At 42.7% G+C, this 27,917-nt stretch overlaps 1 protein-coding gene and 1 pseudogene across 2 annotated transcripts; one reads left to right on the top strand and one right to left on the bottom strand.

Annotated features, from left to right (window-relative positions):
* On the bottom strand, window positions 1-17,770 carry LOC100957256 (annotated as a pseudogene).
* On the top strand, window positions 17,476-27,917 carry TRIM68 (tripartite motif containing 68). Of its 2 annotated transcripts, XM_012804337.2 has the most exons (7): window positions 17,476-17,534; window positions 20,381-20,863; window positions 22,578-22,673; window positions 23,480-23,740; window positions 24,201-24,223; window positions 24,724-24,824; window positions 25,023-27,917. In XM_012804337.2, exons 2-7 carry the CDS (start codon window positions 20,438-20,440, stop codon window positions 25,571-25,573), a joined length of 1,458 nt encoding a protein of 485 aa, XP_012659791.1. In that variant the 5' UTR covers window positions 17,476-17,534; window positions 20,381-20,437; the 3' UTR covers window positions 25,574-27,917. The 2 variants fall into 2 exon arrangements, with proteins under 2 accessions (XP_012659791.1, XP_012659788.2); XM_012804334.2 differs by lacking the exons at window positions 17,476-17,534; window positions 20,381-20,863; window positions 22,578-22,673 and adding an exon at window positions 22,776-23,386.

Below are 27,917 nucleotides of genomic sequence, written 5' to 3'. Positions count from 1 at the left end.
TCAGTAATAGTAGCACTTGAAGTGGAACCAGAGGCAGAAGATTCTGTTGGCAAACTGGCAGCCGAAGCTGTGCCAGTGTGAGTACTCCCACTCACCGTTGACAATCTTGAAGGTAAGGTCCTCATCGGGTGGCCTAGCATGCAAGTAGAGTATAGCGAAGTCCTTGTTGTCTGAGCAGGTCTCCAGGAAGTAGTCTGGAGTACAGAACTTATGGGTGAGGTCAAGGTAGAAGATGTTGAACTTGTAGCCTTGCACGATCTTGGGTGGGGGTTATCAAAATCATAGTACATCTAGTTATATTTGTTCCATTTAAATCCTGTGTGTACACAGTTGAAGAAGCATGGCTTGCACTGCTGGTATTTATCAGCCCACAGGTAGACCTTGCCTGTCAATGGCACTGCCACACTGAACTGCGCTTCATCCTGGCCCATGCCCTCCTTGGCACATCCAAAGATGTCTTCTGCACTCTCACTGGCATTGCCTGTGACGTGGAGCTGCTGGCATGACAGTGGCAGGCCCTGCAGGTCCTCATTAGGCTCCAGCACATGTGTATAAAGGGGAAGTTCATACATTGAGCAGCTATGGGCTGTACTTCCTGGTGTCATAGTTGCCCAGGCTCTGCTAGATCAGGTCCTCTTCCAGAAGCACTGTTTCAGGATGGGGAATAGAGGTAGAAGTTGTCCTCTTGCTCTTCCCATGTCTTGAGTGCTCTGCCTTCTTCTCCAGCTGCAACAGCTCTTTGCCCTCTGCTGCTGCTGCCTCATTTGCCTTGGGCTCCACTGGTTGCCCTCCAAGGCCCCTCCAAGGTGGGGACCACATCTTCAGGCCCCAGGCTGGGGCTGGGGGACTGCAGCTCCTGCTTCAGGATGAGGAACAGAGTTTGGCTCTCCATGCCCCGCTCCTACTTAAGCTTATACAGCTTCTGCTGAAGCACATCCTGGTGGCTCTGATGGAGCCTGGCCCCTGCCATGTGGGCATGCAGCTGCTGCAGCAGGCTTTCCCAGTAGCCCATGTCCAGATCTTGACCTCGATACCCTGGATGATGACGTGCAGCTAGCTGTACGTCTTCCCCTTGAAGACCAATTGCATGTGTGAGCTGACAGAGGCACTGACCCCATCACGGTGCTTATCTGGCCCCTTGCTGGAGGCCTCCAGCTTGCAGAGCTTGAAGATCTTGTCCTCAGTGATGAGAGTCATGTTCCGTCAGAAATCAGTATTTTTGTCCTGCTCCAGGTCTACGTACACCTGGATGTCCTACAGCAGGTCCTCCATGTTGGCCACAATAAGGCCACTGAGAAAGGTGTAAGGCTCATGCATCTTCAGGCCAGGTCATCATCCTCAGAACTGATATACTTGGCCAACAGATCAATGGGCTTAGCCCACCCATCCCAGAAGCAGATCTTGGAGCGCAGGCTGGCCTGCTGGGGTGGAAGTTGTCCTCTTGCTCTTCCCATGTCTTGAAGTGCTCTGCCTTCTCTGGCTACAACAGCTCCCACTCCTGCTCCAGCTAATTGTCCTCTTAGATTCTCTTGTTGCGTTCCTTAAGCTCCTTCTCTTCAGGTGGCTGATTCCCTTCTTCTCCAGGGCCTTGTTCCAAATAAAAGTGCCCAGTAGATGGTTGTTCCCAAAGGGGTTGTCTGTGTTGATGTAGCCCATGTACTCCTCGCCTCAGCCCATCTTCTCCGGTTTCTTGCACTCCTTGGCCCCTTCTTGGCCAGTCACAGTGCACATTTCTCCCTGAGTGTCTGGAAGGCCTTCATTAGCTCGTCCTATTGCTTCCGCTCCTCACACAGCTGCGACCGCCCCTGCAAGCTCTGCTGCTGGCTCAGGGCGACTGCCATATCTTGGGTGCTCTGGGAGCGTGCTGGGGACATGGAGCTGGACCCCAAGGAGCCTGGAGACCAAGAATGCGCTCGCTAGTGATGAGCCCACGAGCCCCACTGCTGTTCTTCACCTGAGTCAGACGCAGAGAACTGGTCCCTTGAGCAACATCGTGCTGGTGGGCAGCTCCGGCTGTGCCTCCCTGGCCGCTGCCAGGGTTCATCCTCTGAATCTGACCTGCGCTCCCGGCTCAACCGCCTCCATCTATGCTGTCGCTCTTTGTCTCGGTGCCACTGGTTTCGCCACCCAAGGCTCCTGCTCCGACTCCCGCTGCCGCGCCGTTGCCTTCGGAGCGGACTGCAAACGCAAGAGAGTGTCCAGACCTATGGCTTGGGACCATGGCTTCAGCACTGATACAAACAGCTAGGGCCTGCACCGTGGGCCTTCCTCCACAGGTGTGCGTCCAGGCTGCCCTCTGTGCGCCTGAACCGGGAAAGAGGAACCCATCCCTCCGGCCCAACACTCAAGGACTCCAATGCCCTGGAGCCTTCCCTCCATTTGCAAATGTGGTCTGCGTGATGTACTCGATGGAACTGTCCACTCGGTGGTAGGAGAATCTGCCTTCAGGCAATACTAGAGGCATCCTCCTGTGGGTCCTCGCTCCTTAGGCGGCCTGAGAAACTGTGGGGCGAGGGCAAAGTCAAGAACTGTGCGTAGGGGTTGTGCCTGTGGCTCAAGGGCAGGGCGTCAACTCTATATGCCAGAGATGGTGGGTTCAAGCCCAGCCCTGGCCAAAAACTGCAAAAAAAAAAAAAAAAAAAAAGAACTCTGCGTAGGCCAGACTTGAGAGATCAGAAGGAGGAGGGTCCAGGCATGACGTAATCCGGCAGAGGAGTGGCCTGAGGCCAAAAGCCAAACTCTTAAAGCCACTTACATCAATTGGAAGAAATGAGAGATTCTTCCTTCTTAATGCACTTATCTCAGTGAATGTAACTTTTCTAATGCAGAAAGTAAAACCTCTTAAAGCAAACAAGTACCTAAGACACCAAAAAAAATGTACACTAGATCAAATTTGGATATTTTTATTTGTCTTGACATGCATCAAAGCCTACAGATACAAAAGAGAAATCCTTACATCCTCTTTTTAACAGATTTTAAGAGGTGTGCCTATGGCCTCAGAGGACACTGCTCAAATCAAGAATCCTCCCCGGAAGGGACATGTAAGTAATCTGAAAACACTGACTTGGGTTAAGTAAAATTAAAGTTCTCATTCAGTTTTTAAACAATTTCTTTAGTGGGGGAAATATTTATATGACATTAATGAGCAGTTCCCAAGACCCCCCTATTTCTAATCTGAACTCCAGCATTTGGAGTTCATAAGATGACCCTCACTTCTGATATAACTACGTGTTCAGATGTCCAAGACCACACTTGGGTTCAGTAGTTCTCTAGGACTCAGAACTTACTGAAAGCTGTTACACTCGAGGTTACAATTTACCACGATAAAAGCACACAGCTTGCAATCAACATGGAGCAGAGTCCAGAAAAGTTCAAGGGTTTACGGTTTTCTCCAATGGAATCAATTAGTAACTTCCCTGGCAATTGGACCAGGAAATATTTTTCATCCAGGGGTCTGTTTTATTTGGGACTTGGTCCCAGTTAGACAACCAACTAGGTCTAATATTAGTCTTCAGCCTTTGTGGTAGAAGTCAAACTTGATACCACATGACCCAAAGACCCCACACTAAATCACATTATATTACTATCTGGTATTCCACAAAGCCCCCAGTGGACAAAGACTCTTATCAAACATGGCATTCCAAGAGTTGAGATTATATCCCAGTAGCCTAGGGAGAATAACAGCCTTCCATTTGGGTAAGGTCAACTCTTCTCAGTTTAGTATCCTAAAATGAGAAATTTTGAACTACTTGTCAGGTAGAGAGTTAGGACCTTAGGCTCTCGATGGACACAAAGTGTTGGGTACTTTGACTTAGTGCTTCTCCACTTTGATTTCTGCCTGGAATAACTGCCCCACCTGGGGAGAAGGACGAAGCACCCCATCTCCGTGCTGCCCCACCTTAATCCCATCCTGAGCAACTTCCCAACCTGGAGAGAAGTGTTGCTGGCAGCCCAGGCTCAATAGGATTTGGAAAGTCACCTACAGTAACCTGAGGCTAATAAACCATGGACCCAGTCTGATGCACAGTTATATCTGAACCAGGAGGAAGGGCCCCAGACATTCCTTGTGATAAGGAGGCCTATTTATTTATGACAAACGTATCTTGCTCTTGTTCTGTAAACCTTTCTCTTACTCAGACTTAGTTTCATGCTTGCCTTGCTTTTGGTGGGTCTGGTGATTCTTTAGCCCAGAGCACACCAAAAACCAAAAACAGTCAACTGCCTGAACCTTGACTTAGAGAACTGTGCTGAATCATCTGTGAACTCTCTAAGTTAAATTTTAACTTGAGAATCTTCCAGTGTATTTAAAACCCATCCCATTTCTTCAAATACTTTTATCCACATTAAATCCAAAGCCTAAAATGTTTTGCTTAAGATAATATACGAGCTTATTTCTTATTGCAGTAATTAAAAACATCAGAGAGCTGGAGACTTCACTTCCTACTGAGTTTACATGAAACATTTTAAGATAGATATCTATGCAAAAACATAAGACTGTTTTCTTCAGAAAGTTACCTACTTCTGTCTCTGAACTGCAAGAGCGTGAAGATTTTCTTTCTTTCTTTCTTTCTTTCTTTCTTTTTTTTTTTTTTTTTTTTGGCCAGGGCTGGGTTTGAACCCACTACCTCTGGCATATGGGGCCAGCACCCTACTCCTTTGAGCCACAGGTGCTTCCCACATGAAGATTTTCTTTAAACATGTTTTGATAGGTTACCCCCAAACTAGACCAGCTGGGCCAAAATCACTCTATGGCATCAATCAAAAACAGAGACTTTCTTTGCCTCCAAGATTCAATGACGCAATCTCAGTGGGGCTCAAACTTCTAATAGGCTTCCTAAGTAGTTGTGTGTAGCCAAACCTGGGATCACCTTCTCCACACAGAATCAAAACTAGACACATCTTCCTGGAGTGTTTCCATAGCCAGCTGAAGTAATACAGGGGCTACATCTTTAAGTTTGACATTCTGTCTTTTGGTTTTTCTATAAACTGAAGTTACAGCTTAAAAGTAAGACTGTTTAATTGAATCCTACATTATCAACTTAATTTTTTAATTTGAAAATTATTTTCTTGAATTAAGCTTCAAATTAGTGGATTTTCTGACAAACAGTTGAGTCACAGGAATCTAATTTCTCTTAAATGAGCATACCAGAAATTTCTGGCTTCCTGCAAATGGAAACTTCATATTCAGGAACTAATACTGACTTGTATCTTATTCTAGAATGGTTTTTAGGAGCATAATTAGGTGAACCCTTAAGTCTCACTGACACCAACTAGAATAGCAATAGATTTTGCTCTTTCAAAATATTGGAAGTGAAGAACCCTACTGTTTACTGCTATGTGAGCTGAAATCTGACCAGAGTACAGACCATACGCAGGACTTTTCCTACAACTATTTCAAATAAAGGTAAAAACTGTTTCAGGCTTTAAAGTTTGGTTTTTAGACTTTTTCGAAATGTCTGTTTGGTGGCTTTGACTTGGGTAACACTAGTATATGAACTATAAAAGCTTACTGAATTTTAAAGGTTGCATCGTTATGATTCATGATTACAAACACTAAAGTTCATTGACAGGTTCACTATCTGCCATGGTCTGTCACACCATATACACTGTATGAGACTGGAATGCCTGTGAATACATTGTGCGCTCCTTAGGAACACAGGTAATAACATGGTGTTAATTCCTCCTGGGGAGGCATTTTATATACACTTTCCCAATCTTAAGGTAACTTTGAAGCAACTAGCCATACATATTTTGGGGAGAAATCTTCCACCTCAGGTTGCATTTTAGCTTACTGTCCATAGCCTCTTCCTAAGCCTAGATTAGGGAGCTAAACTGAGTCAAAACCTTCAAAAAGCAGGAAACTAACTCAAACCAGTAAAGGTGATATTGTCCCATTAGCTTCAGTGAAATATGGACCTACATATCCCTCTAAGTCTCTGAATACAGAAACTGGGAACTAGAAATCAAAGTGAAATTAGGTACAAATCTATTCTCATGGAATGCTCATACTACACAAATTGCTAATACAGCTTTTGGCAAGGGATATTTGGTTAATGGACACTACCTCATTTTACAGAATTAAACAAGTAAAATTGCACTATCCCCAAGTTGTTTTTTTGTTTGTTTGTTTTTTTCAGTTTTGGCCAGGGCTGGGCTTGAACCCACCACCCCCAGTATATGGGGCTGGTGCCCTACTCCTTGAGCCACAGGCGCCGCCCCTATCCCAAAGTTTTTTGCAATCTAATAAAATGAGTAGAAGATTGAGTCAGAGTACTTTATAGTGTCGGTTGAGGTCAACTGTCACTCAGGAAATAAGCCTTGTTCCAAGCTGGAGTGGAATAAAAATCCTTGAAGTGTCTTTAAGTTTCTCTACTTCAGAGCCTAAAACTTATACCAAGAACAAAATGATCTTTGGCACGTAAGTCCTTAATCAAGAGTCATTGTGTTGTGTACACAGTAAGATGAGGGGTGAACCATCTTACGTGTGGATGCTTTGAAACTAGACTTAATGAACAGGCCCTCCTTCCCGTGAGTCATGTTACTAAATTAAATGGAATATCCTTCAAGGAACTAATTATCTGTCTCCATCTGACACTACTGGTATGAAACTGTACCTATACTCAGGAGCCACTGATGCAGGTATTGGACCTGTGTTATTGGGGAGAAAAATTAGTACAGCAAGCAACAGACCTCACAATATCTGAGGACTTGTTTGTGTAATGATTCTGTATGGCACAATAATACTAAAATATGGTGATGAAGTATATGAATCTACCTCTGAAACTCTAAATCCTTAAACTATTCAGTAGTACTCAAAGGACAGAGGTTGGAGTTGGAGTAGGAAACTATTTATCTTGTTAGGGAACAAACATAATTTCTCCACTCCACTCCTGTCTGTAGTTGGTACACACTCATAACAGATTAATGAAACAAGTGAAAAACAAGCTTATGTGTGCGCGCATCCTGTGAGGTAAACTTCAATGAAAGGTAACTCAAGGCTTAGAATGCTGGTTCAGGTAGCATGTTGAGCAAAGAAGATAAACTTACAGAGAAACTATAGGGTGAAAGAAGTGACTTTACATTCTGAAGGCAAGGAATTGTGACAAGGTAAATGGAAAGAAAGCAAAAGAGTAAGGTTTTTCTGCTGCAGACTCTTGGGCTAAGTGTTGTCTCCAGTAAAGGAGAACTGACCCTGTCTTCAGAAAGAGGGGAAGATAGAACTCTCATGTTTGCTGCTTAAATTGCCTTTAGCTCAGACATTCATGTCAAGAGTTGTATTTTCAGGTGACATAATTCTTGTTTCCTTCAGTCTCTCAGCATGTATAAAATAAGTTCACCTTGTCACCAAGACTGGGAAATGCTGTCCTAATACTAACTCTGAAGCCTTAGTCTTAGGCTGAGAACTTCCTTCAGGTAATGCTGAAATAGGCATTTACCAAGACAGTGGGTTTAGAGAAGACATCAGGCTAAGGCAGCCTTAGGGAACAGAACAGGACCTCCACATAGGAAGTCCTAAAAACTCAGATTGTTATGCCACAACTAATAAAACTCAGGTGAGCGGCCAAAGTTCTTAAGTTAAACATTTCTTGGTCTACTTACTCTAGGAATCCAAAGCTATCTAGAAGTACTATCTCTGCAAAGAAGAAGCAGTTGGTTCTCTCGTACCCACTTTCTCAACTTGTTCTGAGCCCAAGAATGGGGAGGATGAGGGAAAAGCAACTTAGAATGAAAACTTTATTATTCTTTTTTTTGGTTGTTGTAGTTTGACCAGGGCTGGGTTTGAACCCGCCACCCTCGGTATATGGGTCCTTTGCCCTACTTACTGAGCCACAGGCGCCACCCAAAATTTTATTTTAAAAAGGTGTGGTAACTCTATTATAACCAGACTTGACATAAAAACAAGAGAGAAGTGAGGAAACTGGGCTGTCAATATGCTAGCCTGGGGTGCTCCCCAGCAGGTGTAGCTGTGTCCTGCCCTTAAGGCACTGTTCATTGTGAGTAGTGCCTGCAGACTTGAAAGGATCTGTCCTACATTTATACTTCCTCTTGAATTCACATTGCAATGGGAGCTTAACCATTATGAGTCACAGCTCTAAAGAGCTTGAATTATCTTTTTTGTTGTTGTTGTTTGAGACAGAGTTTCACTATGTCACCCTCAGTAGAGTGCTATGGCATCACAGCTCACAGCAACCTCAAACTCTTAGGCTCAAGTGATTCTCTTGCCTCAGCCTCTCAAGTAGCTGTGACTACAGGCCCCCACCACAGAACCCGCCTATTTTGTTTGTTTGTTTGTTTTTGTTTAGCAGGCCCAGGCTGGGTTCAAACCCACCAGCCTGGGTGTACGTGGCCGGAGCCCTTACCACTGAGCTACAGGTACCCAGCCAATATTTTAAATTTTCTTAATATTCCTAAGGATATCCAAATTTTCGACCATATGGCTAGTATGGTAGAAGAAAACCAGACTCATTAAGGAGTGCTCTAGTGCCTCCTATTTTGGCTGTTAAATACAATTCTGTTTTGGAATACCACATCTGCGAGGCTACTTAGAGACCATTGCTGAGCCTCAATAGTATTAACAGTGGTCTACCAAGATCCTTGCATGGTGAGACATTAAGGACCAACCTTTCTAAGAAAGGGATGCTAGCAAACCAAAAAAGCCCTCTGAAAATAGAATGTCCTATCCTGGGGTGCTGTGATATGGCATTATATGTAGCATGGCTGCAAAGTAATGGTTTTATGATTTTTTAAGGCTATGACTATTATGATCAGCCCCCTGAGTAGTTTAAAAAACAAGGTGGTATTAAGTATTGTGCAGAAACTAGCATAGCCTAGGTGTCTGGCCCATAATAGTTTTGCTCAGATATGTGCTGTAAGCTTATAACTAGTTTGTGTTTCACGATGAATTTATACTGTGATGAGGTCTAATCTGTATAATATTATCTATGCTAAATGGGAAAGCAATGAAAGGGAGCTCTTCACTTGTTTGATCACTTTTAGGATATTTCCAACAAAGATATGATTGGCTAAACGACCACATGTTCAATAGTGGGAGCCAAAGAGTTGACGTAAGCCAAAAGTTAGAGGGAAAATGTATAAGAAAAGTTATCATAACCTATCTGGTTGTATTTTGAATAGAAGGTTGAGCTCTTCCAAAGGTTCACAGGAATAAGTGGGGTCTTGATCATGGTTCTTAGCAGTGAATGGTGAGGTCCACAGCTTGGTGTGGATCCAGTGTGGATCCAGCTGGGGATGCCAGGCATCTCAAATGATTGCTGTGGGAGAAGACATTAGTACCAGAAAGGGTCCCTCTCAGATTGGCTGTGACTGAAATTGTGGATTGTCCTTATGGGTTCATAAAAGAACCTGGGTGCCTGGAGGAAAGACGTTGAGTTGCTATTGGACTTGGTCTAGAAACTCAAAATTTAGAAATGGCTTGTTGGAATTTACAGAAAACTTTGATAGAGAACTAGGGATTCAGGATGTATTATAGAATCTCCTATACAAATTTTCAAAGGGGCTGAACCTGAAATCTATTTGGGTGTAGTTCTGGTCCTCAACAATGCAACAGGTAAAACTCAGAGCCAGGGGTGGAAAGTTTTCTGAGTCAATTTCTAAGTCTGTTTTAAATGTTGAGTTGCCCACTCCTAGAGGTCTCTAAGAGCAATAGAGGTGGAAAGTAATGCCCGAAGCCTTGGAGATGCCTTGTGTAAGGATAGAAGGGAATGATGGTCCATTATCAGTGAAGGGATTTAGATAAGCCAGAGTGAGGATATTCTCATTTATCAATGCCTTGACTTCTGAGGTTTTCTCTGTTCTGGTTGTAAAGGCTTCTATCCACTCATAAATGAGTTTACAAATACTTGTAGTAATAGCTTCTATATGGAGGCATTTGAGTAAAATGAAGTTACCAGTCCTCCTCTATGTGCATAGGTTCTCTGTGCCTAAATGGGCTGAACCACAGGAGGCTTAACTCCTTCCACCCTGGGAAGTGTTATTCACAGGGAATAAGATTTAGCTATTTGATATATTCTTATGGAACTGACATCCCTGGCAATTTTTTTTTTGATCATTTGTAATAGGGAGTGACATAAAGGGAATTGTGTAAGCCTTAGAAACCTTCCACCGCAAATCTTGAAGTAAAAGATCATCCTTTTTTTTTTAGAGACAGAGTCTTCAGTTCGTCACCCTCAGTAGCATGCTGTAGCATCACAGTTCACAGCAACCTCCAGCTCTTGGGCTTAGGCGATTCTCCTGCCTCAGCCTCCAGAGTAGCTGGGACTATAGGTGCCTACCACAACACACAGCTATTTTTTTGTTGCAGTTTGGCTGGGGTCAAGTTTGAACTCACTACCGTCAGTATATGGCGCCAGCACCCTACTCACTGAGCCACAGGTGCCACCCTAAAAGATCATTCTTTGAACACCACCCTGTAGGCTGTAATTGTGGTCTTTCTCTGCCACTATTTCCACATTTGCATATGTAGGAGTAGGACTTGTAATGAAGAGAAAAAGATGGAACTTTAGTCCAATACACACTTCTCCACACAGCATTCTTAGCTGCCTGATTGCTAAGAAATCGCCCTTAGAAACAGGATCTAATTGTCTTTGTCCTTTCCAATGGATCACTATTTTCTCTGGCTCAAAAACAACCTCAATTAAACGCAGGATTTGAGGGTTGTGTTTGATAGGGCTACTTTGACAAAGAGAACCTCATTCTTTCCAAATGGCTGCATGAGCATGTGAGACCGAAAAAGGAATAATGAATCTGAATCACTATAAATCCTGGTCATCCTTCCCTGGCTCTAGTCAGGCTCTAGTTAAAGCTAAGTTCTGCCAATTGAGCTGAAGTGCCAGGAGGCAGTGATTTAGCCTCATTTTGTGGAGGGGCACAATAGCATATCCGACTCTTCTGTCCCATCTTGGACAAAGCTGCTACATCCATAAACCAGAGTTTTCTTGCAGACCATCAAAAGGTCTGGTCATGGAGAGGAACATAGCTGGGATTATGAGTGGGATACAGTTGTATAGAAACATTTGAGGCTCCAAGCTGCCCTTCTGGATAATCACAAAGTTAGCCATCCAATAGTTATTGACCCGGCAGGAAACTAACAGGCTGGAAATAGGCATGGTGTGTAAATTTATAGGAGGAGCTCTTCTAGTAATTTTATAGTTTCAGATCCTTGATCCATCTTGATTTTTTTTTCTATATTGTGAGAGATAGAGGTCCAATTTCATTCTTCTACATAAGGCAATCCAATTTCCCAGAACCATTTATTGGCAAAGATATCCATTCCCCAATGTACATTTTTGTAGACCTTGTTTGTAGATCAGTTTGCAGTACTTAGGTGGTTTCTATTTCTGGGTTCTGAGTTCTGTCTAACTGGTCTCTATGTCCAGTTTTATACCAGTACCATGTTGTTTTGGTTACTATAGGCTTGCAGTATAATTTGAGGTCAGGTAATGTGATACTAGCTTTATTCTTTTAGCTTAAAATTGCTTTGGCTATTCTGGCTTTTTTGTTGTCATTGCTATTCCACGGGAATTTTAAGATTATTTCTTCTAATTCTGCAAAAAATTACATCGGTATTTTGATAGGAATTGCAGTGAACCTATACAATCCTTTGAGTAGTATGTTCATTTTAATATTATTTTTTCTGGTCCATAGCAGGGGGAGTTTTTTCATTTGTTTGTGTCATCTATAACTTCTTTCATTAGTATTTGTAGTATTCCTTGTAAAGTCTGTTTACTTCCTAGGCTTAATATATCCCTAGATATTTTCTCTTTTAGCTATTATAAATGGGACTGCCTTCTCAATTGGGTTCTCCATTTCATCGTTATTGGTGTATAGGGATGCCACTGATTAGTGTATGTTGATTTTGTCTTGAAACTTTATTCAATTTACTTAGCAAATCGAAGAGGTTTTTTGGAGGATTCTTTAGTGTTGTGTAGGTTTAAAAAGATATCATTAGCAAAAAAAAAAGGTAATTTGACTTTCTCTTTTACAATTTGAATGCCCTTCATTTCCTTCTCTTTCCTGATTGGTCTGCTAGTACTTTTCTTACTATGTTGAATGAGAGTGGCGAAAATAAGCATTCTTGTCTTGTTCCACTTCTTAGGTAGATTGTTTTCAACTTTTTCCCATTTGGTATGATGTTGCATGTGAGTTATATGACCTTTATTATTTTGAGGTATGTTCCTTCTATGCCAGGTCTGTTGGGGATTTTTCATGAAGAGATGCTGAATTTTATCAATTGCTTTGCATCTGTTGAGACAATCAGATGGTGCTGGTTCTTAATGCTGTTTATGTAATGAATTTGTTGATTCATGTATGTTGAGCTAGACTTGCATCCCTTGAATAAAACACAATTGATTGTAGTGTATTCTTTTTGATGTACTGTTGCATTCAGTTTGCTAGTATGTTGTTGAGGATTTTTACACCTATGTCCACCAGGTAGATACATTGGCCTATAGTTTGTTGTTGTTCTGTGTCTTTTTTGGCTTTGGTATCAGAGTTATACTTGCTTCAAAGAGTGAGTTAGGGAAGATTCCTCTTCCTTGGTTTTTTTTTTTTTTTTGGCAACAGTTTCAGAACTGTACCAGTTCTTCCTCATTCGTTAGGTAGAATTCAGATGTGAGTCCATTTAGTCCTGGGCTTTACTTTTGTTTGGAGATTTTTTTATTATTGATTCACTCTTATTCACTATTGGTCTGTTCAGAAATTTTATTCCTTCATGGTTCATTGCTGGGAAATTGTGTGTTTCCAGGAACTCACCCATGTCCTCAAGGCTTTCTCATCTGTGACCGTATAGCTGATCATAGTAGTCTCAGATGCTCTTTTGTACTTTCGTCATATGTTGTAATGTCTCCTTTTTCACTTTTAATTGTGTTAATTTGGATCTCCTCCCTTGTTTTCTTGGTTATTCTAGCTAGAAATTTATAAGTTTTGCTTCTTTTTTAAAAGAACCAAATTTTCATTTAATTAAGTCTTTGTTTTTTTGGGGGGGGGACTCAATTTCATTTAGCTCTGCTCTGATCTTTGTTATATCTTTTCTTCTTCTAGCTTTGGTTTTTGGCTTATTCTTGTTTTTCTAGTTCCTTGAGAGGTAATATTATATTGTTAATGATTGATTTTCTATTTTTTTATTTATGCATTTAACCCTGTGAATTTTTCTCTGGGCACTGCCTTTTCTATATCCCACTGTGACTCCATTTTTGTTCATTCCATTCTATCTTAATTTTGTCATTGGCCCAAAGATCATCCAAGAGTGTGTTTTGTAAATTCTATGTATTGTTATAGTTTTGAAAATTCCTGGCTCAGTGCCTGTGGCTCAAGCAGCTAAGGCGCCAGCCACATACACCTGAGCTGCGGGTTCGAATCCAGCCTGGGCCCACCAAACAATGATGGCTGCAACCCACCCCACCCCCGCCAAAAAAAATAGCCAGGTGTTGTGGCAGGTGCCTGTAGTCCCCGCTACTTGGGGGGCAGAGGCAGGAGAATCGCTTGAGCCCAGGAGTTGGAGGTTGCTGTGAGCTGTGATGCCATGGCACTCTACCCAGGGTGACAGCTTGAGGCTCTGTCTCAAAAAAAAAGAAAAAAAAAAAAGAAAATTCCTCTTAGCATTGATTTCTAGCTTGATTTCACTGTGGTCTAAAAGGTTATTTCATATAATGTCTATTTATTTAATTTACTGAGACTAGTTTTGTGGCCTAACATGGTTTCTCTTGAAGAATGTTCTATGTAGTGATGAAAATAATGTATATTATGCAGTTACATAGAATTTTATTTATTATTAAATGTCTATTAGGTCCATTTAGTCTAAAGTCCAGTTGAAGTCAATTTTTCTTTGTTGAGTTTCTGTCTTAAACATCAGTCTGGTGCTGTGAGTGAGGTATTGAAGTCACTCACTATGTTGTTGTATTGCTATCTCTTTTTTTACTTCTAATAATATTATAAATCCTAAGGACAATAAATAATTAAAGGAAGCCTATAATAAGAATGCTATTGCTTTGTTAATCAGATTGACATAGTAGTGGCAGTTGCATAATCATTTTAGTCAGCAAGTAAAATAATGTAGACTACCTTAAAAAAAAAAAAGAGAAGTACCTACAAGAAATTTTTAGCTTTTTAGAAGTGATAAGAGACAAACTAAGAGTGAATCAAGAATTGGAGGATGAAAGGAAGTTTCTTAGGGGTTGAGTTGAAAAAGAAAATGGAAAAGCACAAGAAGACATTCTGATCCAGCAAATATATTGCTTCTATAAGTGGTAGAGAAAAAGTGGAACTAATGTTAGAAGTTTAAAAAAAAAAAATGTGGACCTACTTGAACTGACAAGGGCGGGGAGAAAAGTCATAGCTTACTACTCAGGAAAAGAGGTTACAACATTTAGACACATTCTGGAAAATGCAAAAAGTAAGTGACGAAAAGAAAAAAATCTAGGAATACGTATATATTCAAGGATAGATCTCTCTGGGTCTCTGAAGGCTATGGCTCTGAAATAAAACAGAAGCTCAGGTTTAGGAATCAGTTGATTGTAATTTTACAACTTTCCTAAATGCACCAAGCAAAAAGAAACCACCCGTGGAACTCTAGACACACAGATGTAAGGAATTCCAGTATAGTAAGTAGCCATGATAGCCACTTTGGCAAAGAGCTAAAGAGTCCTTGGAAACCTGTGGCAGACGCAGTCAAATACAAAGAAAATATCAGGTAATAAGAACTACAGGAAATGGGCCCTGAACTTTGTTTTAAAGTGTTTTTGTTGAGTATGCTGCATCACACGTGCTATGGTTTTATTTATGTGTCCCTCCAAAATTCATATCCTGGAACTTAACTCCCTGTGTGATACTATTAAGAGACAAGGCCTTTAAAAAATAATTAAATCGTAAGGGTTCTGGCTGAGATTAGCAACCTTATGAAAAAGCAAAAGGTGGTTAATTAGGCTCTTTTGCCCTTCCACCTTTCTATAAGGTGAGGACACAGCATTCACCCCCTCCAGAGGATATGGTACTCAATGCACCATCTTGGAAGCAGAGATTGGGCCCTAAGCAGACACTGAACTTGCCAGCTACCAGAACTGTGAGAAATAGATTTCTGTTCTTTCTTTTCTTTTCTTTTCTTTTTTGACAGATTCTCAAGCTGTCACCTAGAGTGCTTGGCATCACAGCTCACAGCAACCTCCAACTCTTGGGCTTAAGTGATTCTCTTACATTAGCCTCCCAAGTAGCTGGGACCACAGGTGCCCGCCACAATGCCTGGCTATTTTGTTGTTGTTGTTGCAGTTGTCATTGTTGTTTTTAGCTGGCCAGACCTGGGTTCAAACCCGCCACCCTAGGTGTATATGGCCAGCACCCTACCCACTGAGCTATGGGTGCCACCATATTTCTGTTCTTTATAAGTTACATAGTCTCAGGTATTTTGTTATAATAATACAAATAAGCTAAGACACTGCTCAAAAGAATATACATGTTATATCCCTAGACAGAGCACTCTCAATGCTGCCTTGAGTTGCTTGGAATATAAGGGACAAAGAGGAAGTGGAAACATGAATGTGGAGGTTTTATGATAGGCATAATATTTGGGGAAAATGGTATATTGAAAATTTCTAAATTGTCTGAGAAAAAAAGTGTTTCATATACAATTCATCACAAAAAGTAAATTGTTTATATAGGTATTCTTTTTTCCTCACATTGTGTGAGAATGAGAGTACCACCCTTAACTTCTTAAAGATATTCTTAGTTCTCAGACCCTAGACACCAAACAGTGGGCACAGATTGACAAAACAATTCTGACAACTTGAAACCTGAAACCGTCGATCCTTACTTTATCCCTCTTATCTTTCCATTCTGTGCTCTCCTCAGATAACATAAATTCTCTTTAAGGACTATAGTCAGTGATGGCAATATGGGTTTGAACTTCTCTTTGGCTGAGGAAATGCTATTATACTATATGGTGGCCACATTTTGTTCTGAGGATTTATTTGTGTCTTCTAAATTTTGTGAATATAGAGTTGGTGATTTTGTTGGATATTTATCATTCAAATAAAATAGTACCTTGAAGGAGTCTGAGAAGGTGAACATCTGTGCTTGAGAGGTAAACGCTGATATGTCTTCAAAAGCTCTCTATCTAGCTTTCCTCTCATGAAGAGCCTTCCCCACGCCCAATGACCCTAAGGTGTCCTGTTGCCAGGGCTCTTGAGATTGAGTCATAGTTACAGATTTGAAAATTACACACGAGAAAGATTTCTCCATGGTTTCAACTTCACAGAAATTCCAGAGAAGTACAACCACTTTGATCTTAAGTTCCTTAAAGGGCAGAGATAGTTTGACCCATAGTTGTAATCCCAGCATCCAGTATAATACTGCCCCCAAATTAATATTCAATAAATACTTCAAATGGCTTGTTTCAATTAATCCATTCACTATTTTATTAGGGCAGCCATTTTTCCAGATCCAGTTCAGGCAGAGGGTCCAACTCAGACTTAAAATTACCACCTATTTCTTTCTTTCTTTTTTTTTTTTTTCTTTACTCCCATTTGTTTCAGAAATTTTCTGGCTCTCTCCTTTCAGAATTTAAACAGTGGCTTGGGCTGTGACATTGGCATGCAGATACATAGAGTATCAGTCCTAACAATGAAGATGCCATTTGGAAAGGGGCATCAATTGGAGGATTTCCTGGTTATTTCTCTGTGCAAATAGGATGTGCCTTCATTTGCTTATTCGGTGAAGACCTCAGTATCAGCAAAAGGAAAAGGCCCTGGGAGTACAGAGAAAAGTCCAAATCACAGCTGTGTTTGCACATTCTTGTGCCTGTATGTTTGGGTGAAGGAGGGTTGTTGTTGGGGTTCTTTATGTTTAATACAGTTTATGGTCAGGGATTCCACTTCTTCCCATCATTTCCCAGTGTCTCTTTCTAACTCCAAAGGTGGGTTCTGGCAACAGTGATGAGGAAGCTGCCAGCTGAAGTACGGAAGTATTGATAAGAGTTTGTCAGGAAAACTCGAGAGTTTATTAATGAGAACTCACTATTTGCAACCTGGAGCCATATGAGGTCGCAAATCCCTCAGGGGACTGTAAAATGCATTGTATATGTGTGCCCACCCCTGCCTTAAGGTAGGTCACAGAACCAGATCCAGCTGAGTTTGGCAAGGAAAAGTGGCGTCTCTTTCAATGCATGGCCTGAGCTACCTCGTTCCGGAACCTCAATCCAACAGTCTATCCTGGAACTAACTCCTAAGCCTTTTTACAGTTTAAGGGGATCTGAGTGGGTAAAAGGAAAGAAGAATTTAGGAAGCAGAAAAAAATCTGCCTAGGAAAGAGCACTTCGCGTCCCCTTCTCTGATTGACTAGGGTTATTTTGATACCTATCGGTGATTGGCTCAGGCAAAGACACCAGGTGGGCGGAGACTGAGTCTGGCCCTTGCCCGCCGCCCATTGGCTCCGGCCCTGAGGGCGGGGCCTGGAGCCCGGATGGAGTAGCGGAAGAGCTAGTGGCTGCCCCCGCCTCAGGCTCTTGGTTTCGTGCGCGGGACCGGCTGGTGAGTACCGCGCTGGCAGGTCCAGCTACTTTTTACACTGTGAGCACTTGGCCACTGGACGCTGTGAAACCAGAAGTCTCCACTTTCAGTTTCCGCTGGGAAACTGCAGTCACGGCCGAGGAGGGAGGTGGGTCGACCGCCCGGCCTCTTCTGAAATCTGGTCCTGTGAGCTCACTTTACTCTGCCCCCACGCGCCCATTGCCCAGCGCCCTCCGGCCGGTCCGGAGGGTTACCATCCCCGTGGATCTCGGAGATGACTGCCTCTCCCACCCATACCTCCTTCCCACTTGGGTCCTTCCTCAAGAGTCCTTCCCAGGTCCAGCTGCTTCCCCGCAGATGTCCTTCCCTAACCGGCCCTCTCCCACCGCCCCTTCCCGCCAAAGGCACGGACAAAGCAACTAAACGTTTACTTAAGTGAGGTTTCTCAAAGTAATTTATGTATAATAAAAATTAAAACATTAAAACAGGTCTTATTTTGAAGAGCAGTAGTCACTCATCTCCAAATTCTCTGCTTGTAACTTTTCCATGTGTTAAATATTTCTGTGACCCTAAATCAGGATAATATGCTTCCACTACATTTCCTGATATGTCCTTTTGATATTTCTTTGCCTCGCTTATCGTACTGCCGCAATCTTCTCAATTTTCAATTGCTATCAGTATTAATATTTTAGTTCCACTGTTAATCTTTGTATCATCTAATAATAGTATCAATCTTCAATTATTGTTCTGTCAACTTTAAGCTTTAGGTTTTTTGTTTTTTGTTTTTGTTTTTGAGACAGAGCCTCAAACTGTCGCCCTGGATAGAGTGCCATAGCATCACAGCTCACAGCAACCTTCAACTCATGGTCTTAAGCGATTCTCCTGTCTCTGCCTCCCAAGTAGCTGGGACTACAGGCGCACACCACACTGCCCGGCTATTTTTTGGTCGCAGCTGTCATTGTTGTTTGGCGGGCTGGGGCTGGATTTGAACCTGCCAGCTCAGGTGTATGTGGCTGGCGCCTTAGCCACTTGAGCCACAGGCACCGAGCCAACTTTAAGCTTTAGATGAGGATGCTAGCATTTCCTCTACTTTCACTCTACCATCAGCTGGACCTGAACATTTATATTTAATTCTTTCATATTCAACAAATATTTGATGCACTCTTTCTGGTGCTGAGATAATAGAAGTGAACAAAACAGACAATGTCCCTATCCACAAGAAACTTTTATTTTGTCAATAAACAAATACATAGCAAATGATATCAAGAGCAGGGTCATAGAGAAGTAATTTACAACTGGGAGAACAGCAGAAGTCATAAGGTTTGCAGGAAAGTGGGTAAGTTTATCCCGTTGCTTGGCTGGGCACAGATGCTGTTGGAAGAATGAAGGGAGAGAGCTTCCTGTTGGTAAACCAGGATAAGCTCTTGAGTAGGTTAGTGATTTAACAAAACTGGATTTTTGGATACTGGATCCCACAGTTGGTAGTGATAGTGGGAGGGAGAAAAGTGGGGCAGGGAGACCAGTGGCAAGATATGCTCTGCCATTGGCCTGTAACAAAGTCCTGTAAGATGTACTGCCCTGCTTCCTACAGGAAGCCCCACTGGACTACTTTAAACCAGTGATTTCTCTCTCTCCTGAATTTCTATTGTGCCTTTAAAGAGATTAAGTAATTTGCCCAAGGTGGAATAGTAGAACCCCTAGCCAAGCACCTGTAAAATGAGAACAGTAATGGTTTCTACCTAGGTTTGTGAAATAAATCAAGTTTATCTATGAAAAGTACTCAGAATAGCACCTGACAGGTAGTGTAAGTGCTCAAGGAGTGCTGGCTATTATTATTACTGTGTAGTGTGCTCTTGGTTACCTAACAAATTATGAAAGCATTTTGGGTTTAGGAACTATTATCTAGGCCTAGCTGATTTATTCATTCAACAAATATTTTTTTCAGCAACATCTTCATAGTAGGTCCTGCTTAGGTGCTGAGGATACCACAGACCAACATGGCTCTTCCTTTCACAGACTCTAAGTGGTAACACAAACTTGCAAAATGAATAAATAGATACTGCCAACTAAGCCAGGAGCTTGCCACTCACTATTCAAGCTCCATACCAATAATGTAGCCTTGCCAAAATCTGTTTTCTTATTAGAGTAGTAACCATCAATATGGGTTTATCATCAAATGATATTTGGTTTTATCTCCCAAATGGGCTTTCTTTCATCTCTTCTCTTCTAATATTCCACTAAAAGCTGAGGAGAGCCTTGCATCTTGGTAAATAATAAATACGTTAGTGCTGGAGAAGTGGACAAGTGTTATAGCACCTGAGGAAAAAACTGCAGTTTCTATATGTTACATTTTAGTGTGCAACATGAGAAAACAAATTAAGCATCTGATTACAAGGGGCTTCTGGCATATTACCTTTCTGTACCTTGAAGTATATAAATATAAATGTAAACATACCAGAGAGTATAGCTGGAGGTGTTTGTGGTCTTGCTTTGGATCCTGAAACACCACATTTTATGTGACCATACCCAAGTACAGGAGAAATAATGCTGATTTGTGGAGCATGACTGGAGCGGGAATGGTCCAGAGGAGAATCCTCGTCGAATAAGTGAAAACTGATAATTCCCAACATCTACTTGTTTATGCATCTCCATGTGTCCCTTCTGTGCATGAGTAAAGTGGCCAAGTCAGAACGTCAGTGGGAATACCAATGTTTATTAAACAAAGTTGAAAAAAGTCAAAAGAAAGCAGCTTTGGAGATTTGGGGGGGTTTTGTTTTTGTTTTGTTTTTTTCAGTCACTAACTGACTCTTACTGATCTCTATTATTCTGTCACCTTTTTATCTTATTTCTTTTTCTTTTCTTCTCAGCCTTTGCTACTTCTCTTTCATTATATTCATGTTCTGATAAGGGTGTGAAAAGGAACCATGGATCCTGCAGCATTGGTGGAAGCTGTTGTGGAAGAAGTAGTCTGTCCCATCTGCATGACCTTCCTGAGAGACCCTGTGAGCATCGACTGTGGCCACAGCTTCTGCCACGGCTGTCTCTCCAGACTCTGGGAGGTCCCAGGAGAATCCCAGAACTGGGCTTACACCTGTCCCCTCTGTCGAGCTCCTGTCCAGCCAATGAACCTGAGGCCTAATTGGCAGCTGGCCAATATTATAGAAAAAGTCCGTCTATTAAGGCTACATCCAGGAATGGGGCTGAAGGGTGATGTGTGTGAACGCCATGAAGAACAGCTAAAGGTGTTCTGCAAAGAGGATGGCCTGGTGATGTGTGAGGCCTGCTGCCGATCCCCAGAGCATGCAGCCCACAGTATCGTGCCTGTGCAGGATGTTGCCTGGGAGTATAAGGTGAGAGATGGAGGCTGGCCACTCCAGTCTTTCCCTGCCCCTCACTTGACCATCTCCAGATCAAGGGCTTTACCACCAACCCCAGAGACTAAGAGCTGATTCCTTTGGCTCCTGACTCCTCCATAACCCCGAGATCTAATATAGGGAACTATACTCTTCCCTGTATTCATGACCTTTAATTTCCTTCCATCCTACTTCTTCCATACTCCAGCCTAGATTCCAGCGTGGCTTAATGCCTAACTCAAAGGTGATGTCAGTGCTGAGAATTTGAAGGAGACCAGTTTGGTTTTAACTGGAGTTCTGCATGCCTTTTATGAGTTTGAGTATGAGGCTATTATCTAAGTAGTAAAGGCAGTGTTTAAAATGAAAATCCCTCCCAGCAATGCCATAAATAGCCATTTGACATTGGGTGAGCTATTTTCATTCCTTCATTTTATATGCAAAAGTAAGGCTTAAAAATTTGAAATGATGGCAATTGATTTTAGACCTGGAAGAAACTATAGGTGAGTCACATAGGACTGAGTGAGGCTTTCTACTGTAATGTTCTCCCATCCCTCTGACTTGAAATAAGGGAAAATCAGAAACTGTGATTCAGGTCATCTTGCTCCTTACCCAATTTCCTATCTCCTTTCCTAAGTTGTATTTTTATTTTTTTGGACAAATCTTGTCTGACACACCTGCTACTCCTTTTTTATTGCTAATCTCATCAGCTTCCAGCACGTGGGCTTCTCGTTGCTCTTTCCTCAGGCTCCCATGCTGAGGTGTCTTTATCAGAACCATTGTCCCAGTGATCCTGTGATCCAGTACTAGTCTTGATTTTCTTTCTTAGAGTTGAGATTAGAAGGTAAAAGTGTAAGACAAATCCCCAAACTAATTTTTCTTTTTCCCCTATGCAGGAAGAATGTCTAAAATATTAAAAGTATTTACTAAATCATTTTGTTTTTAGAGTATTAAAACCAGGAGCTAACATGACATAGGGGTTAAGGGCTAGGTTAAATCCCAACCCACCCATTTGCTAGCTGAATGACTCTGGGTTAGTCACTCTCTAAACCTCATGTGTTTTGCCTCTAAAATTCTAAAATAAGGATAATAGCAATCTCAAGAGATTTTGCAAATATTAAATGCATGTGTAGTGTTTAAGCTATGTCTGGCACTTAGTAATTTTTTAAAAAATGATTGCTATTAGCAGAATTAAAAGTGTTATCTGAATATTTTATATACTTTTCAGCAGAAATCTCATGCATTACTATTCTCAGAAAGTGCTTTTTACCTTTAATGTAAATATGAACCACTAGGGATCTGGCTAAAATTCAGATTCTCATCACTGAGGCCCAAGATTCTGTGTTTCTGATAAGCTCCCAGGTAATGCTTTTGCTGCTGACTGGTACCATACTCTGAAGAACCAGGTTCTAGAAGACTGAAAGATAACATGGTAGGTAAGGATAAAGATAGGCATGGATGGGAAAGTTCAAGGTGGTTTTCTCAAAAGGTTAGGAATGGACCTTTCTCCCATCTTACAGGCAGTAAGAGACTGTGGTAGTTAAAATAATTCTCAGCTCAGAGAGCCACCTTGGATATCACATGGGCAGAGTCTGCTCCCTTTGTGGCATTCATTCTGCCCCACTGCCTAAGGAGTACTAGTTTTCCCATAATCTACCAGTGCCGGGAAGCCCAAGTTGCCTGAGGTGCCTCATGAGGTTTTTATCTCTTGCAGTGGAAACTCCATGAGGCTCTAGAACATCTGAGGAAAGAGCAAGAAGAGGCCTGGAAGCTGGAAGTTGGTGAGAGGAAACGAACGGCCAACTGGAAGGCAGGTGCCTCCTGGGGAAAGGAGTCTGTGTCATCCCTGTATTGTGCTATCTGGCCCCTGATAGCTTCCTTATCTCTGTGAGGCAGATGTGGGGCCCAGGGTTCCAACACCAGCTTTCCCTTCACTAGATATGTGACGTTAGGCAGGCCACATAACCTCTCAATTCCAGTTTTTTGATGTTTTTCTGGTCTGTGTCTTCACATGTCTGAAAGGAAAAGTGCATGTCTCATGTATGTGTCAGCTCACAGTGGCATGACTTGTATGCTTAGTAAAGCAGAATTTCTGCTCCACTTTCTCCACTTAAAGCATATTTGCTATGAGTTCAGTTATTAAAATCACTTCTGAAATAAATGTCAGGCCAATAACAACAAAACTATCAGACCTTTTGATCAACAAAAGGTACCATTGAACTGATCTAGAATAGCACACTGAACAGATATAATACCAGCAAGAAGAAAAGCCATCTAACAGTGTAGTTAAGCTACACTGTCTTAGATACTTCAGTGTAACACATCTGGCCATTATTCTGAAAGTGGAAACTAGTCTAGAGCAGATAGTACTAAAATGATACCCTGGACCTCCTGGAGTCAAGAAAAATGACAGTAGGAATGAGAAGCCTCCAGTGGAGCTGTGGGAACAGAAAAAAGAAAAATAATATCTTTATCTTTGTCCCTACAGTGCCTGGTATATGGCTGGTACCAAAACATTCAAGGGTATGTGTGTAGATATTTGCCAGAGTCCCCAGTCCTGGGTAACTGAGTCTTACAGTATAAATATTAGTGCTGATTTCTATCTTGACTCCACAGATACAGGTTGAAACTCGAAAGCAGAGTATCATGTGGGAGTTTGAGAAATATAAGCGATTGTTAAAGCATGAGCAGCCATCAGGTCGGCAGCTGGAGGGTGAGGCAGAGGCAGCTCTGGCCAGCCTGGAGCAGGAGGAGCGGGAGGCCCTGCAGAAACTGCAGATGAACCATGATGAGCTCGCCCAGCAGAGCAGGGTCCTGTGGAGGATGATTGCAGAGCTGGAAGAGAGGTCACAGTGGCCTGTCCGCTGGATGCTGCAGGTGAGGAGCAGATTTTCCTGGGAACCCAGAGTGAGGGCTCAGGACAGACTGGGACTCCAGGAGAGAGGATCAGTTAGTCTTCAGTGCCAGCTGATCACAGATCCCATGTGCTCCAAGCTAATACCTGCTGTTCTCTTATCCCCTGGCTGGGGGCTGACCTGGCCTGTGCTAGTCTCACAGAAAGGGCAGTGCTCAGGTAGCTCCAGCATCATTCCAGGCCCTCCCCTTTAACCTGAGAGTCTTGAACCGGACCCTGAGTCAAGTCAACCAGTCCAGCCAGAGCTCAGCCTGCTCTTCTGTCCTTTGTAGGCTTCTTCCCCTGTGCCTCTGTAAGGCTTCTCCTCAGCCTTTCTATCTGTCTCCCTTCCTTTACAGAAACCACCTCCCAGAGTTCAGTATCTGTAGGGTTCCTCTGAGGGACAGCACATACTTATGTGATACATTTTTTTCTTCCTTCTAGGGTGTTAAGGAAATCTTACACAGGTATGTTCCCATCCTGGAAGCCTCTAGGCAGCCGTACAAGGGATAGTGGGGCCTGGCCAGAGCCAGAAGTGGGGAAGGTGACCCAGTGCCTACAGAAAAGTAGATGCTGTTCCACAGTCTTATCCTTCTTATAGGTGTTGGCTAAAGAAGCTTGTTGATCTTTCCTTTTTCTTCTTTTTGAAAAAAGAAAACTTGGTCAAATTCAGTTTAGGTACAGGCATTTACCAAGGAGAATATCAGGTAAAGTTATTAAATATGTGGTTTCAAGTAGATCCCTCAAGGAAGGAAAAGTGCCACATGCACATCTCACCCTTCCCAAGTATGGGGTGTTCTCACCTCTGCACACAAAGAATCTGAAGCTCAGCCAGACAATCACATCTCTGCCTCCTGGGGAGGGGCATTTCATGATGTTCCTGGCCAAGCCCCTCTTCCCTGACTCAGAGAAGGCCCGCTTGGCAGAGGCAGGACTCCTGGCTCCAAGGGTCCCTCTCCTCTACCAGGAGCAAGTCTTGGAGTCTGCAGCGGCCAGAACCAGTGTCCCTGGAGCTGAAGACGGATTGTCGTGTGCTAGGGCTAAGAGAGATCCTAAAGACGTATGCAGGTAACAGATGCTGAGGGGACTGTGATGGGCAGTGAGAGGGACCCTCCCATGGAAATGAAATGGCTCTGTGTCCTCTGGATGCCCCTTCTAGCTGCCACCCACTATCACTGAGAAATCTGTGGCTGTATCTGTCAGAGAGACTTCACCCATGCCCCTTGGCTCAATGTGCATGTTATAAGCCAGGATCTCTTTCCCTAGCCGATGTGCGCCTGGATCCAGACACTGCTTATTCACGCCTCATCGTGTCAGAAGACAGAAAATGTGTGCACTATGGAGACACCAAGCAGAATGTGCCCGACAATCCTGAGAGGTTTTACCGCTATAACATTGTCCTAGGCAGCCAGCGTATCTCCTCAGGGCGGCACTACTGGGAGGTGGAGGTGGGAGAGAGGTCTGAATGGGGCCTGGGGGTTTGTAAGGAAAGTGTAGACCGGAAGGAGGTGGTCTGTTTATCCCCACACTATGGTTTCTGGGTGATAAGGCTGAGGAAGGGAGATGAGTACCGAGCAGGCACTGATGAATACCCGCTCCTGTCCCTGCCAGTTCCCCCTCGCCGGGTGGGAGTCTTCCTGGATTATGAAGCCTATGATATCTCCTTCTACAATGTGACTGATAACGGCTCCCACATTTTTACTTTTCCCCACTGTCCCTTCCCTGGGCCCCTCCTACCCTATTTTAGTCCTTGCTATAGCATTGGAGCCAACAACACTGCTCCTCTAGCCATCTGCTCCCTGGATGGGGAGGACTAAGAGAGTTACTATCCTGACAAGAGACCTCGCAGTTTGGCTTGGCCTGTGGGGGTCTTGGAGGACCCTGCCACTGAGGACCCTGTCACCCGTCACCCTTGAACTGAGCTGAGCCTAGATCCAGGAATTCCCTTGCCTGGCCCGGTGGTCTCTTGCTACTAATCTGGTGTATACTACTAAACCACTCATGTTAAAAAGCAGGGAACTAGTCAGATGAGTTCTGCACCCCCTAAGGAAATGGGACAGGGCTGACAGTGAGGATCAGAACCTTACCCTTACTTGTTAGGGTAAGGATCAGCACTTTGTTCTCTAGCTCACACCCTTCTTCCTTAGTTCCTATCTAGTGCCATAATTAAGTCAGTGAGGACGATGAAGTGGGTACAATCTTCAGAAAACCTTTAAATAGGGTTTACCAGCAAACCAAAAGAACACTGTTCATATCCAAAGCTGGCTGCTCTGCTGAGACCACTCAGGAATGCTTCCCCGAGGTTTGCTGCAACCGAGCAACCTATACATGACCCTTGCTCTCTGACTCCTTGACTAGAGAAATGCAGTCCAGCAGAGAATATAGGACCTGCTAGACCAACCCCACTGTCGTCCCCTCTCTGAGCATGAGCTGGGAAGGTCACCATCTTTCAGGCTTTTAAGGAGGCCAGTGTCCTAGTCCTATCTGCTTCTGTAATTGGAAGGATCAGAAAACTTGAGAACCTTATTTTTTTATTTTCACTTTATGGATGAAGAAACAAATGGCTTTAATGAAGCAAGTTATTTCTTACAAGGCTGTTGAAGACAAGATAATAAAAATTATAAATTATTTTTCACATTCAAATGAAATGAGATTGACAAACTCCCTTCTCATGTCACGTGTCTTCACATCATTTATTCATTGGGGTCTGAAACATCTCACGAGTTCAAAATGTTTTAAGTGTTCTCATTGCAGAAAAGTGTGTAATTCAGCATAAAACCACATATTCTACCACTTAGAATTGTTGTACAGATCCCAGATCCTATCCCATGCTTTTCTTCCTTTCTCAGGGATACAGGAAGGCAGGCTGTGGGTTTTGCCTGTGGTGACCTACCCATTGTGCTGTGTTATGCCCAGGATCTTTACAACAGTGCCTTTGTCTCTTAGGGCCTCTCCTGGCAGTCTACAGTGCTGTAGACAGAAAGGTGCCCATGCCAGCAGCACACTGTGGGCCTCAGTAGAATATTGTCCATTGGGTTACATGAGTTTGGTTTTGGATTAGAACACAACTGTGATCTCAGAGTAGTAAATGGGGATAATAAAAAAGAAAAAAAAAAAAGTAAAACAAGTGAACAGAAAGAAAGGCTCATGCACCAACAAGTTAGGCTAAAATTTGGATCTTTTGATGGTGTCAGGAGAATTTTCATGGTTCCGGAAACTATAAAATATTCACCTTGCCTTTCTGTTCTCTGAATCTATGCCAGAAGGAGGAATAGAAGAGGAAGAGAGGAAGTGTGGGGAGAAAGAATGGGTCTGGGCTCCCCCCCCAAAAAAAAAAAACTAGTTTGGGAACCCTGTATTATTACCTGGTGAAAAGGAATTAAGATTTTCTACCTGGACAGTTAACTTTAGAATGATTGTTATGTGTGGAAGGGAAGGTTGTACCAAAACAATTTATTAAAAGTCTTAAGGGTGTGATGTGGAAGTGATCGTAGCTGGAAATAAACTGTGAGGCAAGCATATGAGAATTATTGGCTCTGTTTATTGAGAAGGGCAACATTATGTATGATATGACATTATGTGTTGTCACCATAGTGTTATGTAACACAACCTGTGATGTAGTACAAGCTTGAAGATAGTGCTTGTTGGGTTAGGATGGGGCAAGAAATACATGTAAGGTTAGCTGTAAGCAGAAGCAAAGTGGCTTCAATTGACTATGACAAGGAATATTAAAAATTGTGCTTCTACTTTAATTATATTGGCTGTTCATGTATAAAGAAGGTGAAACAGGCCAAAATGGAGAAATGACTCATTCTAGCCACTAAGCTTCCAAGTTGCTTCTGCAACATTAGGAGCAGAAGGAGAGAAGTTTCTATCAACTGCTTGGTGGAGTGATATGGTGAGCCACAGACATGATCCCAGCAAAGGATGGAGTCTTCTTACATTAGAGGGACTATCTGACTTTCTGTGGGGTGATCTATTGGGCAATAGAGTTGAGGAAGAGGTCAGAAAGCACTAGTGACCCTACATGCTTAGAAGAGGGTTGAGATAAATCGTTCTTTTACTATGTTCTGTCCTTAGACACTTAGAAGAGGTTGAGACGAATCATTGTTGTTCTTTTACTGTGGTCTTATTAGAGCAAATTTTGGAAGATTCCAAGAA

Source organism: Otolemur garnettii, unplaced genomic scaffold, assembly GCF_000181295.1.
Source record: "Otolemur garnettii isolate 467f Iridium unplaced genomic scaffold, OtoGar3 scaffold00001, whole genome shotgun sequence".
Lineage (NCBI taxonomy): Eukaryota > Metazoa > Chordata > Mammalia > Primates > Galagidae > Otolemur > Otolemur garnettii.
This window is presented reverse-complemented; position numbering and strand designations above follow the sequence as displayed.

Excerpts from the sequence above, each read along its gene's own strand:
- TRIM68 (XM_012804337.2), top strand. The coding sequence starts at position 20,438 with ATGGATCCTGCAGCATTGGTGGAAGCTGTTGTGGAAGAAGTAGTCTGT. Across the intron at positions 20,864-22,577 it reads ATGTTGCCTGGGAGTATAAG|TGGAAACTCCATGAGGCTCT; the intron begins GTGAGAGATGGA and ends TATCTCTTGCAG. Across the intron at positions 24,224-24,723 it reads GTTAAGGAAATCTTACACAG|GAGCAAGTCTTGGAGTCTGC; the intron begins GTATGTTCCCAT and ends CTCCTCTACCAG.